Raw genomic sequence first — 16,646 nt, 5'->3', positions numbered from 1 at the left:
AGTGTCCGGGTGGATCCAAGGGTGGACCGGAGATGTGAAGAACCTGAAAGCAGAGGGGACAGAGTCTGGGTCACTAGCCAGTGACCAGGAAGGAACCAGGCAATGTTGCATGCTTGAAGGTGAAGAAGGTGAGTTTGTCTCTTCAGCCACGAGGTCCAGGAGGCATCGACGATGACCAGGAGCTGGATTCGAGCTGTCCCATTATGGATCTAGATGACTGCAGCGTCGGTATCCAGATTGGACCCAACAAGCCTTGCCAACCGCAACCCACGCAGGATGTCTTTGCTGTGGATGTGGGCCGGGGTCAGAGAAGTCTGGAAGTCCAGTTCTTGAGTCGCAGAGTCTTCGGGTTCCGGCGGGAGCCTTGAAACTGAAGACCGGCAAAGTTGCTGTTGGTGCCTGTTTGAACAGGGTGGTCACTCCTTGACCCCAAGGGAGATGTCTTCCGTCTTCTAGTCAGAATAGAATGTTGAAGGTCCAAAAGTTCTGTATCAAAGTTTCGTTCCAGGATAATCTGAAGTCCTGGGGACTCGGCTCCTATACTTTATACTAAGGATGGGGGCTGGATTACCTGCCTAGGTCCCTCCTATGGGTGGACCTGAGAAGGGTATTGGTTACACCCCTTTCCCTTTGTCCAGTTTCGCGCCAGAGCTGGGGCTGGAGTGCCCCAGCAACTGGTTTGAACCAGGCTATGCATGGAGCACCTTATGTTCCCCAAGCAGTGTCTAGATGCATTCACTGAATGCAGCCCTCCCTGCCCTAATACACAAAACACCTGTCTGGGGAGGTGCTGGCACCTCCCTGGATAGAAAACCTATTGTCCAGGCCGCCCTTGCTGGAGTTTCCCCCAGCAACAGGAGGTCAGACTTGTGTCTGTGGCAGCAGCATCCATTTTGTGATGCTGAGGCTCTGTTTAACTTTAACCGGGTAAAGCAGTAGCATGCATATCTTTTCCCTCTAGAAGGGTGGAATGCTACCCCAGCCGCCAGAATTGCCGGGGGGGGGGGGGGGAGGGGGGTGTAGTATTCCGAAGTGTTTGACACCTTAAACGACATGTTTTGATAAAGCCAAACCAAAGTTAGCATTAACCGCAAGGTTTATAATGCACTTAAGAGTATATTTTATAGAACAGCTATAAGGAGATGGTTCCGAAAGCTGCAGAGGGGCTCAGCTCATACCAGGGCACCCTCTCACATAAAACCAAGCACTCTGCCTCCAGGATTGTCGAGACCTACCATAGGCGAGTGACTTATAGGTGCATATGCGTCTATATATAAGGTAGATATAGGTATACTATATCTAAGTAAGGGGTGATTACACAACCTTACCCATCCTTTGTGAACAGACCTGTGGTGTCAGTTTAGAAGGCAAACCAGGGGTGGCACAATACATGCTGCAGCCCCTGGTAGGCCTAGGGTACACCTATGCCCTGGGTACCTATGGTACACTATACAGGGGCTCACAAGAATGACCCAGTAACCAATCTGGTATGTACCTAAAGTACATTGTATCAATTTAGAGAGAGAACAGCTGGGCCGTGGGTGTGTTTAGCAGGCCCACAGCCACACTAAAGTCGAAAAAACAGATAATCACAGCAAAAAGTGGGGGTGACCATAGGAAGCAGACCCTACTCTCCTACAACATCTTGCTGCACAGGTTAGAGCATCTAGGTGTGACGGGCTCTGCACTAAGCTGACTGGGTTCCATTCTTTAGAGATGAGAGGAGGTGGTCTAGATGAAGCTCAATGCCTCAGGAGTAAAAAGGTTGAAGTGGGAAATGCCTCCCTAAGTCCCATACTCTTTCACATTTACATGTCCCCATTGGCATGTTTGGTAGAATCCTTTAACATCAAGGTAATCTCATACATGGATGATACCAAACGCCTGCTCACTTGGGATTCTATAAATGCAAAGGCTACATTTGCTAGTTGCATGGTAGTGCTACTCGACTGGCTGAAGGCCAATAAACTGCGGTGCAACCCAGACAAAATGGAAAGCTTGTTGTTTGGTGAAACCCTTCTAGGATGGGTAGGAGCTTCGCCCAAACACCCCCCATCCCCCCCCCCCCCCCGACCCCCTCCACCATAGGCGTTGGCTAGAATCCTGACCATTATTTCGTTTGGGGCTCATGTGTCAGAAGTAGTGAAAGCGTGCTTCTGGATCTTTCGCATGCTGAAGAAGTTTTCTCACTTCCTTCCGCATGATGCCCAAGTCATAGTGGTCAGGAGGACCCTGACCCTGTCTATGCTGAACTATGCCATGTTCTGTATTGGGGCCTCCCGGAATATCTTACCCAGTGGTTACAAGTTATGCAGAGCATGGCAGTCCGCCTACTGTATGAATGACTGAAATATACATCAGTGTCATTATTTCGTGTGAGACTTCACTGGCTGCCAGTTTGACAATGTATAATGTACAAAGCACTGACCCTGATGCACCAAGCCCTCCATAACAAGGGCCCTATGTACCTCAACAAAAGTATTAAGGAATACAGCCAGGGAGATGCCTATGTTCCAGCAAGGCTGGATTAATTGCTGTTCCCCGTTTTAAAAGGCAACAGAGGGGAGGCTCTTTCTTCACTGTCAATGTGGAAATAGCTGCCTGAACATTTGATGTCCATTTCTAATGTCATATTTAGAAAAAAAATGAGAATTCCCTTATTCAGACATAAGTGATGATGAGTCTGGTTGTCTTCTGCTCCTTTCCATCTTGAGTGGCCTAATCAGCACTGCAACACTCTTTGCTGTTGTTAGAAGTGGGGTTTCCGGTTGGCTAGAGTATGCACCTAAGCCAGGCAGAACCCATCACTCTAGTCAGGGTAAAGGAGTTACAATACCAAGAAAATCCGGCTCACTGCCTTGGCAGCTTGGCACAGCAGTCAGGCTTATTCCAGAGGCAATGTGTAAAGCGTAACACACACACACACACCAGTGACACATTAAGCACACCGCAAAAAGAGACCCCACACAAGGTTATTTAAAAATATCCCGGGCATTGTACATTAAGCTCTTTAGACTACAATTAAATAATCACTTTGAAAACTAGGCAATTGTCATAACATTACAAGTTAGTGCAATCCAGTAAATCCCTGTAGATTGTACATGTTACAAAAACACCATCACTGAGCACATAACTGCAACTTCCTAAAGTACTAATAACCCTTATCCTGATCATGCAAGGCAAAACTATATACATCATAAATCAGGGCACAGAATGTGTCCGGTAGGTCAAGAAGATAAAACACATGGGTTGCCAAACATCATGGTACATAAATTGCATTACCTCATTAGAAACCCATCATCTGCCGTATGCCCATCAACAACAATTCACAGGAAACCCTGTGCTCCTTTTATATATAATATGGTACACGTAGATAGCCTGGCTGTAAGAGTGGTATGTGTGTAGGCCGTAAGAACATCTGCTCGCCTATTAGTAGGGATACTGTAATCCTAGATTCCTAACAGAATGCAGGGACACCTGCCCTCCAAAAAGGGACAATATGGTCATCCACGTAAAGTTCCCTAATCCACAAAGCTGGGACCCCTGCGTACCACAGTAGAATCAGTTGCCCGCGGGCATGCAGAGCAGCTGCACACAACAGACCGCTTCAGGCTGGAGGCAGCCTTGTATCCCCCACAACTGGTAGGATAGGGGCTACGACCCTCTGAGGCGGCCTGTGGACATGCATTGCAGCTGAACATAAACAGATAACTTCAGGCCTTGGGGATCCTCATATCCCCCACCTCTAACAGTTGAAAGCAGCTGCCCCCGATCGGGTGGCACAGCTGCTGTCGACAACTGTTATCTGGAGCTAGTCCCAGCATGGAATGAGGTCATCGCGGGTCCTCCCAGGTCCATCCTGACCACAATGGAAGTGTGTGGAGAGATGCCTGCATGGCTCAATTTGACTCCACACTGGTCGTTGCACAGCCCGTCCTCACACGACCGGTGACTCCCTTTTCATAGGAATGAGGGAGTGTGCTCAAGGGTGACTCAGACAAGCGTCCCAGTTATGGCACCCCCGTGCGATCTGCGTGCTCTGGAGGAGAGACACCATCCTCACCCTGTGCTGGGCCCAAGAAGAAAGCAGGGAGCAGTCCTCCACATGCTAACTTGCCGTGGAACAAGTTGCAGTTTTCACCACGCGCTGGGTCCAGCCACACAGGGCAGACTACCAAGCCCTGGGAGATCAATGGGGCACACAGGCAGGGGATGCAGGCAGGCCAACACACAGGGTCCTTGGAAGGTGAAGAGTATGTCCTTCTCAAGCAGGTAAGCAAAGCCGAGTCCATGTGGTGGTTTCGCTTGACAGGCCTGTTAGTTCTCTGGTGCAGTCTTTAGAACCAGCAGCGTCTGGTTACAAGTACACGCAGTGTCTATAAATATGGGGTGACCGCCCCTGTACTTGTACTGGCGGGCACCTCAAACAACCTTAGAAGTGCACAACACCCCCATTCTATCTCGAGCCCTGGCGCCAGACACACTACAGGGGGTGGGGACGTCATTGTAAAAGCCAGGCACAGCCCTATTTTGGTGCAGGTGCAACTATTCCCACCACTCTCAATGCAGACCAGGCCTATTCAGGTGCAAGGGAAACTCCTTCCACCACTCTAATTGCAGCCGTGGTCTATTTAGCCCAGCGCTGAGTCACCCAGGAAAGGCAGGACACACCTCAACGCCCCCTTGTGACTGTCTAGTGTGAATGCACATCCCCTTCTCCTGTCAGTCAAAACCAGATAATAAAAACTCAACCAGGCAGGAGACCAAGAGTCATAAGCACACAGAAGTGCCCACTTCTTAAAGTGGCATTTCTAAAATACTAATAACAAATCCACTTTCACCAATAAGCATGATTTATTACTTCTCTTCCAAACATACCAAGCACGGTCACTCTACCCCTTAATCAGAAATTACCACTGAAACATATATATGGGAATTTCCAGTGCAAACATTTGCAAGGAGCAGCCTCACAGCAGTGAGAAACCAAATGGGCTGTGTGTCACTACCAGGACATGCCACATGACTAAGGCACATGTCCTACCTTCAAGCAACACAGCACCCTGCCCATAGGGCTGCCAAGTGCCTACCTTTGGGTTGACATATATGGGTTGACATATATGTGTAAAAGGGGAGTTTCAGACATGGCAAAGACTTGAAATGACATTTCACAGTTGCAGTAAGCTGCGCAGGCATGCCCTGCAGAGGCCTGAGACAGGTTTGAAAGGCTATTTTGGTGTGTGGCGCAAACAGCACTGCAGGACACTAGTAGCATTTCATTTACAGGCCCTGGGTATATGGGATATCACTGTTAGATTAGATATGTGAAACAGGTGTAGACCAATCTTACCAAGTTTACTAGAGAGGGCACATACACATAGCACTGATCCGCAGTCCACTGCCCAGAGTCATAAAAGCTACAAAAACACATCAGAACAAATACAGAGAAAGGCAAGGTCCAACCCAAGACTGAATAGCTGTGTGCTATAGAAGAATCTGTCATTCATTCATTAAGTCATCCATCGAATCTTGAGTTCCTGGTGTCAGGGGTGCCACCTAATTACTCAATTTAGGAGCATTAAGGAGAGTTACCGGTAGTAGCCAATGGGATACTTACCTTTAGTGTGTTTACACCCTCTGTATGACCTCTTCCAGTGGGAAGTCGGCATAACACTGACCCAGTGAGCAAATCCACCAAAATCAAGATGTTGGAAATTTAAAAAGTAGTGTTCACATCAGTTAGCCCACTTTAGGGTTGGTGCTAGCCTGAGACGGAGACACACCTCCTAATTAGCTCATTTACCTGCCTGTCCTGGTGCCATATGGGCCCAGGGGTGGCATTTTCCATGTCTGGGGAAGCCTTGGGTCCCACATCCATCCATTCTGTGTTCACAACCCAGTGAAACCAGCCCCCGACCCCCCCCCCCCCCCTCCCTCCCTCAGCAACAGGGATATTCTACATCAGATGATGCTTCTGTGAGCTGTTTAAACTGTGTTTTCTAGGGACTGTGCGCTTCGTTTTTTGGCCAGTAGAGAGAGTAAAGTTATGTTCAAACAGTATTGTTAGATTTCAAGTTAGTGAGGCCTTTACCTGCAGAAGTCCAAAGTGTGGATTGAGCTTGTCTGTCTCCTAGGAGATTCTGAACAGGAAAAGCAGCTCCCCAGCCCCCCCAGACCTTCAGAGCCAGGACTAGGGATTGGCTATTCAACTACCCGGCAACTCTGAGCCATCCCCTCACACTAGCCCAGGCCCCTTACGGCCTTGCTGGGTGCACCCCAAATCATTCTCCTCCAACTTGTGAGTTGCAGCCTCCCTGTGCCCCAGATTACAGTGAGCAGAGTCCAGGAAGTGGTAAGGAGGCAGACTAGTGCTGTCTCCTCCCCAAAACAAAAGTTTAAAAAAAATGGTTTTCCCTTTCTGTGATTTGTCTTTGCATGTGGTTGTTACAGTTTAAAATTGTAGTTTTAACCTGCCTGTGATTAGATATTTTATCACCTGTTTTGTGTTTTAAACTTGTGTTTTTTCCTGCTCATGATTGCTTCCATTTAACGGGTTGAATTGTGGGATTTGCAGTCCAAACTCTGTAGTTTTTCCCTCTCCTTGCTGATGACTTTCAGTTTTTACTCCAAATTTTTCCTTTGCACTGTGCTAAGATCTGTATGTTAAAGCAGTGCACCCCCAGCCACCATTTTGTGTTCACAAGCCAGTGAAACCAGCCCCTCTGCCTCCTTCCCCAACAACAGGGATATTCTACGTCAGAGGGTGCTTCTGTGAGCTGTTTAAACTGTGTTTACTAGGGACTGTGCACTTCGTTTTTTGGCCAGTAGAGGGAGTAAAGTTTTATTCGAACAGTATTGTTAGATTTCAAGTTAGTGAGGCCTTTACCTGCAGAAGTCCAAAGTGTGGATTTAGCTTGCCTGTCTCCTAGGAGACTCTGAACAGGAAAGCAGCTTCCAATTCCCTGGCCAGCAAACCTTGTCTGAGGTCTCTGGGACCTTATATGGTCTGATATTGTTTGCTACATGTGCACTAATTGGTGGTTGTATCTGATGTTTCTATTGGATTAGGGTTAGTGTCCTCATTGGTTGCGTATTTCAGTGTTCTGATTGATTTCTGGGTCTGTGATTCAATCAATGTAGGGTTAGGACTAGGGCTAGGGTTTCTATTGGAAGTAGGGACTAGGGTTTCCTATGTTATTGGTTGTTGAGACTAGGGTGGGACTAGGGCTAGGGTCAGACTTTTAATTGGAAGTAGCGATTAGGGCTTCTGGTGTGAATGTAAATGATCCTAACAGACCATGCATTCAAGAGGCTACTTTAGTTACCCCTTCTGATAAAACTCCCACCCCCTCACTAAGCACTTGGCCTATACTCAATGTTGAAACTGTCACCGAACTCCTAAGCACTATAAAATCAGGCTCACCAAATGACCCTCCACCTTGCCCCATTTTAAAATTACTTAGTAAAAAAGCTTTATCCACTATCACAAACCTTTTAAACAGCTCCATGCAGGAAGAATGTGTGCCTCAGGAGTGGAAGCATGCAATGATCCATCCCCTTCTAAAAAAAGCTGATGCTGACCCGAAGGTACCCGCAAATTTCCGACCAATATCCCTCCTACCTATTTTTGCCAAAATTCTAGAAAAACATGTCCACCGTTGTCTCTCGCATTATATAACTACACATGACCTGTTACCTCCCCATCAATCTGGCTTCCGGGCGGGTTTTTCAACAGAGACTACCCTCCTAGGTGTAACAGAAAATATCCGTTCAATGATAGATAAGGGTGAAACAGTGGCACTGGTGCTTCTTGACCTCAGTGCCGCATTTGACACTGTTTCACATGCGGTACTAACTCTTCACTCACTAGGCATCTGTGGCCCTGCTTTAAATTGGATCACATCCTTACTCGAAAACAGAACATTTCAAGTCTTTTCTAATTCCGCGTGCTCTGATACCCACACCTTCAAACATGGAGTCCCACAAGGCTCAATTTTAAGTCCACTACTTTTTAATTTATACATGAGCCCACTTGCAAAAATAGCTAAGGAAACCGGACTAATAAAGTTCTCCTATGCTGATGATTCTCAGCTTCTCTTTTCCCTTCCACCAGTAGGCAAAAATGATCCCTCCACATTAAGTCTAGGACTAACGAAAATCGCTGGATGGATGCAAAAAAACTTACTGAAATTAAACGGTGAAAAAAACGAACTTATTATTTTGGGAAGAAATAAAGAGCTCTGGGGACCCCAGCACTGGCCCTCGGAAATGGGCTCCCCTCCAATTCCAACTAACCAGGCCCGGAACCTAGGCTTTGTTGTTGATGACACACTCAGTATGCACCAGCAAGCCATTAAAACATCAGCCACCTGCTTTGTCATCCTGAAGTGGCTAAAGAAAATCTGCTGGATGCTACCGGACCATACTAAAAAAAACTGTCATTAACGCCCTAATAACATCAAGATTAGACTACGCTAATGCATTATACTTGGGGTCTAACAAAGCTACAGTCCGCAAACTGTGCAGAATGCAGCTGCAAGACTGTTAGGTAAAATTCCTATCCATGCGCCCACTACCAAACTCATACGTGAATTGCACTGGTTAAAAATTGAGAACAGAATTAAATTCAAATCATTATGCTTCTTGCACAAAATCTCAACAAACAATGCTCCTAAATACCTACGAAATTTGGTACAATGCTACCTTCCATCTAGGACGCTGAGATCTGCAACAGCGAATAAATTTGTTGTGCCCAAAATAAAATTATCACGCATGGGAGGCAAATCCTTTGCATACCTTGGTCCCTCCCTGTGGAACTCCATGCCACAAGCTCTGCGCTCAGAGGCTAATTACATCAAATTCAGAAAAGCCTTAAAAACCTGGCTATTCAATATCTAAATCAGCTGTCCAATTACTCTTCATTGAATCATAGCGCCGGGAAACCCTTTGTTGGGTAGCTGTTTGCGCTATACAAAATAATAAATAAATAAATAAATAAATAATGTTTGCTGGACTTATTGTGGGGCTAAGATTAGGGTTAAGCTTTCTATTGGAAGTAGGGCCAAGGGCTTCCTGTGCCACTGGTTGCTTGGACTTGGGGTGGGACTACTGGTAGGGCTAGGGTCTCTATTGTACGTATAGATTAGGGTTTTTGAACTGATTCGGTGCTTGTACTAGGGCTAAGATTGGCTGTAAGGTCCTGGTCTCCTATTGGTTCTAGAGTTTTAGGGCTAGAGTTGTGATTGGATAGTGTTAGGGCTCCCATTGGCTGATGGGGTCACCTGATTACTAGGGGTATAAAAGTCCAGGCTTAGGGCGTCTGAGCCCGGGTGTCGAGGCTAAGGGCGGAGAGGACAAGGGCAGTTACCTGTTTCAGCCTGTTTGAGACTGGCCAGGGCCAGAAATGCTGCCCAATATACATACCTCCATTATGCATCTATATACTTTCAATGTAGTTATGGATCTATATATTTATCACTTTCTTCTAATTTTGCATTTCCAATGCACTTCCCTATTTCTCAGCCTATACTTCGGTCAATATATCCTCTACACCCACTCTCTAATTTAACCCCAAACCCCATACCCCTACTATGATCCCCAAAATAACCCTTTCTAGGCTCTCTCCTACTTTACCCCGCCTTGCATCATCCTACTCCTCTTTTACTATAGCGATCCCCCAAAACAAACCTTTTTAAATTCTTCCCTCTTTTCTAACCCTCCCCAACCCTTCTCAATCCAATAACTGACTAACATATCCACCACTAAAATTACTTTCATGTTTCACCATACTAATTCAACACTAATCCTGATGGGTTCCAGAGTAGCCGGCTAATTGCGCTTCAAACGCTGATTACTACTCCTTCAACAGAAGAACTGGGAATCTGGCCATCCTGTACTGCTGAATATAATTGAGCTGATAAGATGGTTATAAGTTAATCAATAAATAGTGGCTGACTAGACTTCCTCTGAATGCCACAGCTCAGCTACACAGTCCACTGGCACCTCTAACTGGGTTGGATTGCAGGCCACCTTTGGCTTTCACTGCCACAACCTCCACCTCTACTGCAGTATACCAATCCATCCTGTTGTTCTGCCAGCTACTGCTGTGGTACCGCCATCTACCTCACTAGCCTAATCAGTTCCCTCCATATTGGGAGTGCCCCTTCATTTTGATTTTCGTGGGTCTGCATGCTGGCTCTTTGCCATTGGGTCCACACACTGCAAATATGATAACATTGCATGGTAGAGTGAGATTATTTTCTACTTTCTTAAATGACAGCAAATTGCTGTATCAATTTTGTACCTCCCCATTTCGTATAAACATAGCATAATATTTTACCAAGTTGTGGAATAAAAAAAATATTTATGGGTTTTTACACAAGAGGACGTTTCCTGTGTTAAAGAATGTGGCTTATTTCACTTAATTTGTTGACATGTAGTGGGATTTAACATGGATTTCATGAATGAGAAAATTTAGTTTCATTTACTTTTTATTATGTTAATATGTTTCAGCTGCTGTTTTCTAATCCATTCACCTTTGATTCTTAGGAAGTTCCTTGTGCAGTCATCCGAAATGAAGGTAAATAAAACATATATTTTTCAAAGATATATATAAGAGCACTTGAACTATCAATAAATTGTCCTGTTTTTGTCATTTGTAAATAAATGTGGAATATAGTCCTTCGCTTAATTCACGGTTGCTTATGATCCCAAATAAACTCGGATATGATCTGATTTAATCAAAAAGCTTTTGTCAAGAAACAGGTGCAGTGATGGACACAAAGTAAATTAGCAGCAAAATTGACATCTTAACCAAGGTTACCCGTCAAGTTATGGACAGCATTACTTTTTCCCATCACTGATATAGATTTTCCACTTTAGCAATCAGACATTTGAAATTTGAGTCCCATAGGGCATCAGTATCTTTAGAAAAAATGATCCTTAAATAGCGCTTCTGCCCACTATTATTTTGAATTTTAAGGCTAGGAGGTGGGACTTCTTCTGTTGCATTAAATTATAGCACTTCTGGTTTTGACTCGTTAATATTGTATCTGCCTAACTTTTAATACATTTTATGGCTCTCGCTGCAGGTGCAATATTGCAAAATTCGACCTTTAGAGAAAGTGCAATATCATCAGCATACACTTTTATTTTGACATGTTAATTACAGGAGGCTGTAAATAAAAAGCCCTTCAATGTGAGCTGCAATGGGTTTAATAAATGGACCAAAAAGCACCAGCGACATAGGGACATAGTGTTGCTGTCCCCTGTTAGGAATAACCAAGCCTGCTTACTTGTTATCACCATCATTTTAGCTAAGAATCATTTCTACAGGAATGCTGTGAACGTGGTCACCTGAGGGGTAAACTTAAATGTATCTAAGATGTTGAACAAACATTCCCAGCTGACCGGGTCGAACGCCTTCTCTGCATCTGGTAAAATACTGCAGTTGTTATCTTAGTTTTTTTTTTTAAAGAACTCAAAGTTTAAGAAATGAGCACAGTTGCAATTTCCCTTGGTTTTAAAAAGCTGATTACTGCTCCTTCAACAGAAGAACTGGGAATCTGGCCATCCTGTACTGCTGAATATAATTGAGCTGATAAGATGGTTATAAGTTAATCAATAAATAGTTTATAGAATTCAGAGTTTAAGCCATCTTTCCCCACAGCTTCCCATTAGCTAAATGTTTAATTACCTCTTTGGTTTCACTTGTTGTGATGACTTTTGATATCTGGGGATTGACTTCCGATGAGATTGAAGGGTCACTTCATTAAATCTTTCTTGGTGATTGTTGAACCTTATTCATAATTTGCTTTATGATGATTGAAAACTGGAGCCAGGAGTCCTGTTACATCCTCTGTCACATGGTTTGATTTTGAATCTTCTGTTGGCTCTTCTCTATTGCAGCTAGATCTTTCCTTTATAACGATGACCAGAAATGGCCCATCGTTTCTATCTCTTCAGATAATTGGGTTTCATAATTTCTTTCATTTTCTTCTTCCCTTTGCTATTAGTATTCTTTATCGGCTAAACATAAGATGTCATTTAGGCCTCATAGATTGCCTTGGCAGCGGTCACTATGTAAACATTTTCTACATGCGATAGATCTCACTTCATTTTTTCAGTTTATTTCTTCGTAATTTATTCTGATAGGCTTTTATGGAGATCAATGCCCATGTTGTCTTTTCATAGGCATCCTTTTTGGTTGTCAAATCTTTTGTTTTTTAATTTAAAAAAAATCTTCGGTTTCTTAATAGACTTTGTACATGTTGTCATCTGATTATAGAAAGACTTTATCGCTTTATCGAGCCTCCATTGATACTTCTTAACATAACCTCATCTTTAGATCTGATACTCAAATATCAAGTAAATAATCAGAAAAGTATGCAGGTAAATAATTTTTACTTTTTGTAGGATATTTGAGACTTAAACTACTCGTACCAAACACTGAGATATACCTGTCTGAAATGCTTGTCACTATTTGCCCATGTGGATTTGCTCAAAACGAGAAATCAGTAACATCTTGGGTGTGACAGATATAATTGAACACTTTTTTGTGTGTTTTTCTTTTATACTGAACTCCTTTATGTATGTGACTGATTATAAGTTACTTCCTATAATGTAAAGCTCCCTATGCTAAGTTAGATGCCAGCCCGCGTTTTGTAGAGACGTTGATACATAAATACCTGATCTTTAATGGAACTACTACCCAGTGTCCATGATTGCTTGAGATTGGAGGGTCCAGATTACTTAAGTCAGGGTTTTTCTTAATTATTACTGCTAAGCCCCTTATTGTAGTAGAAGTGGATGAATAAAACCTCTCTTTTAACCAGTCAATCTTAAGCTTATGCTCCCTTCCTTGGAGCTAATGAGTTTCTTAAAACAGCACTTGATGAGGGATTTTTTGTTTTTAATGAATAAAGCACTGCATGGCACTTAGGTCCATTATTTAGGCTCTTGATTTTAAGACTTACAATTATAATTTGTTCCTCATCGACCTATCTTACCTCTATTTCGTCTTTTAATGTGATAAGCATAACTATTGTATTGTAACTCCTTTTCTTACCCGTTCTCCCATTTGCACAATTTGTGACTGTCTCTTGCACCCTGTGACCCAGTGTACCAATGCATCGACCCCCTACGGAACTTGCTACCATCTCTGATAATGGATCTCATTTGGTCCCAACTATGGGTCTTAGAGTGCTGTCTTATAATTCTCTCACTTAGAATGCCTGTGTTCCACCCACCTCTCTAACGTTTGACTTTTAGGAAGTGTGTACTTATGGTATTTTTTGTCTGATTACTCTCTATTATCTGAAATATCATGTCACCTTACTTGATGTGTGGATCGCTGAATTACGTGAATCTCATTCATAAATGACTGAACATATTGGGCATCCTAGAGCAGGTGTGAATGCCCTGCCCAAGAACTATGAACTTTGCTGGTAGATTTATCTTGTCTGAGCCAGCATTCATTTGAATTGAATCACATGTTTCAGTTATCATGTCCATCTGGTGGCTTCATAGCTCACATCGGGATATATCATAAAACTAAACTAGTTTTGAAATTTGATTGACTTGAGCTGTATTGTCTTAGTCAGAAGGTGCTCCTAGATCTTCTAGTCTAAGAAATTGGTTAACATTGTTAGCAGCATGCCCCCTGCTTCAGGATATCAAAAGGACACACTGTGTAATCAGTAAATTATCTGGTGCAGTAGGCAAAAGATGATCTGTTATTAGCCATATCAGCGGTGTTCCAACGTTCCTCTTTCTTTTCAGGAATGCCTTTAGTCTCAAGTTCAAGCTCCATTAGAGTTTCACTACCATTTCTTGTTTTGATTTAAGTAACCTTGTGCCTGCATGCCTTCATCCCAATCTTCACACAGTGGCTACGTGAGGTGTACCAGGAAGCCTGTGACACTGTTATGCTGCCCCCATCTATGCCAAAGGGGTGCATTTCTATGGTTTTGAAGCCTGACGCTAACACCTCTGATCCACCTGCCTATCTTCCTCTCATGATGAGAAACATGAACACCAAGGTCCTTTGTAAAGCTCTGGCCCTTAGGCTGTGCCCTGTGATTCCTCAATTGATCCATGAGGATCAGTGTGGATTTATTCCTGGACATAATACTACCATGAACCTGAGACGGCTGATGCATGTCCTACATGAGGTGGAGGGTAGGGAGGAGAAATTGGCGATTGTCTCCATTGATATTGCTAAGGCATTTAACACAGTAGACTTGTACTACTTATGAGAGTGTTGGAGGAAAAGTGGTTTGGTATGTATTTTCGGGCATGGGTGTGTCTGCTATGTACGGTACCGACTGCCAGGATGAAGGTTGGTATATTATGTTCCGACACATAGGTAGTGGGTGAGGGTACCTGTCAGGGCTGCCCTTTGTGCCCCCTTCTCTTCACCATAGCACTGGAGCTTCTGGCAATACAAATTAGATAGACCATGCCTGACTGGGGGAGGCAAGTGCGGGATGTTAATCATCAGGCATCCTTTTCAGCAGATGACACCCTTTTCTATCTTACTTCCCCCGGGAGTACCTTCCATTTCTCCTGCAACGCCTGGATGCTTTTGTGGAACTCACAGGTCTTAACATTAACCATGGCAAATCATTAGTGTTCCTGTTGAGTACTTTGCCTGCTCAGGAACCATCCTCTTTGCCTGCTCTGCCCCAGCATTGGGAGACTGATCAGTTCTGTTATTTGGGGATTATGGTGGCACACACTTCATAAAATTGTTAGCGGTCTAATCTAAACAGAATCACAGAGGGACTATGTGCGTTGGTCCTATTTTGGAATACCCACCCCATGTTCCTGATTGGCCGAGTGGCTGTAGCCAAGATGGTGTTTATGCCATGGTGCCTGTATACTATATAACATTCGTTTGACACTCTTTACTACTGATATGGACAAGTGGCAGAAGTAGGATAGCACAAGACCTTTTGCTTCTCCCCATGCTGGAATGAGGGTTGACGCTTCCCAGCCTGGAACTGGACTATTAGGCCTCACAGCTCGAGCTCTGCTTGCATTGGCTGTCTGACAAGAGGATCTGGGAGAAATCGCTAATAGCCAACAGGACACGTTATTCCTCTCTCCCGTGATTACTCGGGGGGGGGGGGGCAGGATGCGGCTTTGGTATTGTATCTCTATAGATGTACAGCTTCCCTCTGGGAAAGGACTGTTAGGGTGGTGTTGGGTATGTCTCCTTTGCTATAGAGTTTAACTTCTGGGATCTACCAATGTCCCTTGTGTTTGCTGAATCAGTAGATGTAAATGTTTGAGTAGGCAGCAAATGGGAGACCCTGGGGTTGCCAGGGAGCGGTTGATGGTGTGGCAGAGCATGGGTGCAATGGTGTCGTCAGCTCAGTTCAAAATGTGGTGGGGGCGGGGGTCCGTGGGGGCCCCGGAGTGGATTGACTTCGCCTTCAATGTATCTTCGGTGGTGAGGGCTGTCTAGTTGTCGATCGCTGGCTTCAGGGTGTTGGGGGTGGTTGGTGAGGGTTCAGTGTGTTGGTTGTCTTCGTCGAAGTTGTCGTAGATGCTCTTGAGTTTGTGGTGCACAAAGGTGCTGAGTTTGTCGCAGAGGTCGTGTGAGGGAGGGATGTTGGTGGTCTCGCTGGTGGGTTGGGCGAACTCATTGATGATGTTGAAGAGTTCTTTGCTGTTGTATGCTTGAGTGGAGATTCTGTCTTCAATCGCTTTTTTACTCTTTTTTTCTGATGAGTTGGTGGTGGGCGTTGGAGGTGGCTCTGAAGTTGTTGTGGGCTTCGGTGGATTTGGAGTTCGTCTAGGCCTTTTCGAGGTGGCGGCAAGTGCATCTGGACTCTCCAAATTTGGTGCTGAAACATCTAGCTTACTTGGCGTGGGTGGTGTTGTTTTTCTTGAGGGGGGTAATGGTGTTGGCGCTGTCAGAGATCCATCTGTGCAGGGTTCGGGCTGCGTTGCTGGCGTCGTCGTTTTCCGCGATGGTTGGGGTGGAGTTGCTGAGTGATGAGGTTAGCGGATCGTCGGAGATTCTGGTCCAGTTTCTTCGTGGGAGCAGGTGCTGGCGTCTGTGGATGGTGGGTGTTCTGAAGGTGAAGTGGACGCATCGATGGTCAGTCCATGGGAGTTCAGTGGTGTGGCTTGAGGTGATGGAGTTTCCTGTTGTGAAGAGGGGGTCGAGAGTGTCCTGCTGAGTGCGTGGGTTTGGTCACGATGTGGCAGAGTCAAATGTTCTGGAGGTTGTCCAGGAGGGATGTGGTGCTGGGGTCCAGTTGGTTGTCGAGGTGAAAGTTGAGGTCTCCTAGTAGGTGTAGTTGGTGGACGCGATGGCATGCGGGGAGATGATGTCCTAGATGGAGTTGGCAAAAAGTCTGCGGGGTCCAGGGGTTGATAGATGAAGGTTCAACGGAGGGTGGAGGTTGGGCTGACCAGTATCTTAAAGTGAAGGCGTTCCATCAAGTCTGTGGGCTCGTCGGGCAGTGTGCTCAGGCGGAGGGTTTGATTTGTGGTCGATGGCGATTCCTCCTTCAGGGCGGGTGGGGCGGTCCTTCCTGGAGATCTTGTATCCTTGGGGAATGGCGATGGCAATGTCCGGTCCCGAGGTGGTGTTGGTCTAGGTTTTGGTAAAGAATGCTACGTCCGGGGTAGTTCTG

The 16,646-nt window shown here is 45.0% G+C and overlaps 1 protein-coding gene across 1 annotated transcript in view; it reads left to right on the top strand.

Moving 5' to 3' along the window:
• Positions 1 to 16,646, top strand: part of NFX1 (nuclear transcription factor, X-box binding 1) — an 892,403-nt gene that overhangs the window by 539,147 nt on the left and 336,610 nt on the right. The window contains exon 11 of the mRNA XM_086965422.1: positions 10,546 to 10,576. Within this exon, the coding sequence (XP_086821548.1) occupies positions 10,546 to 10,576 (31 nt within the window). The remainder of the gene's footprint in view (positions 1 to 10,545; positions 10,577 to 16,646) is intronic.

Source organism: Lissotriton vulgaris, chromosome 4_1 (genome assembly GCF_964263255.1).
Source record: "Lissotriton vulgaris chromosome 4_1, aLisVul1.2, whole genome shotgun sequence".
Lineage (NCBI taxonomy): Eukaryota > Metazoa > Chordata > Amphibia > Caudata > Salamandridae > Lissotriton > Lissotriton vulgaris.
This window is presented reverse-complemented; position numbering and strand designations above follow the sequence as displayed.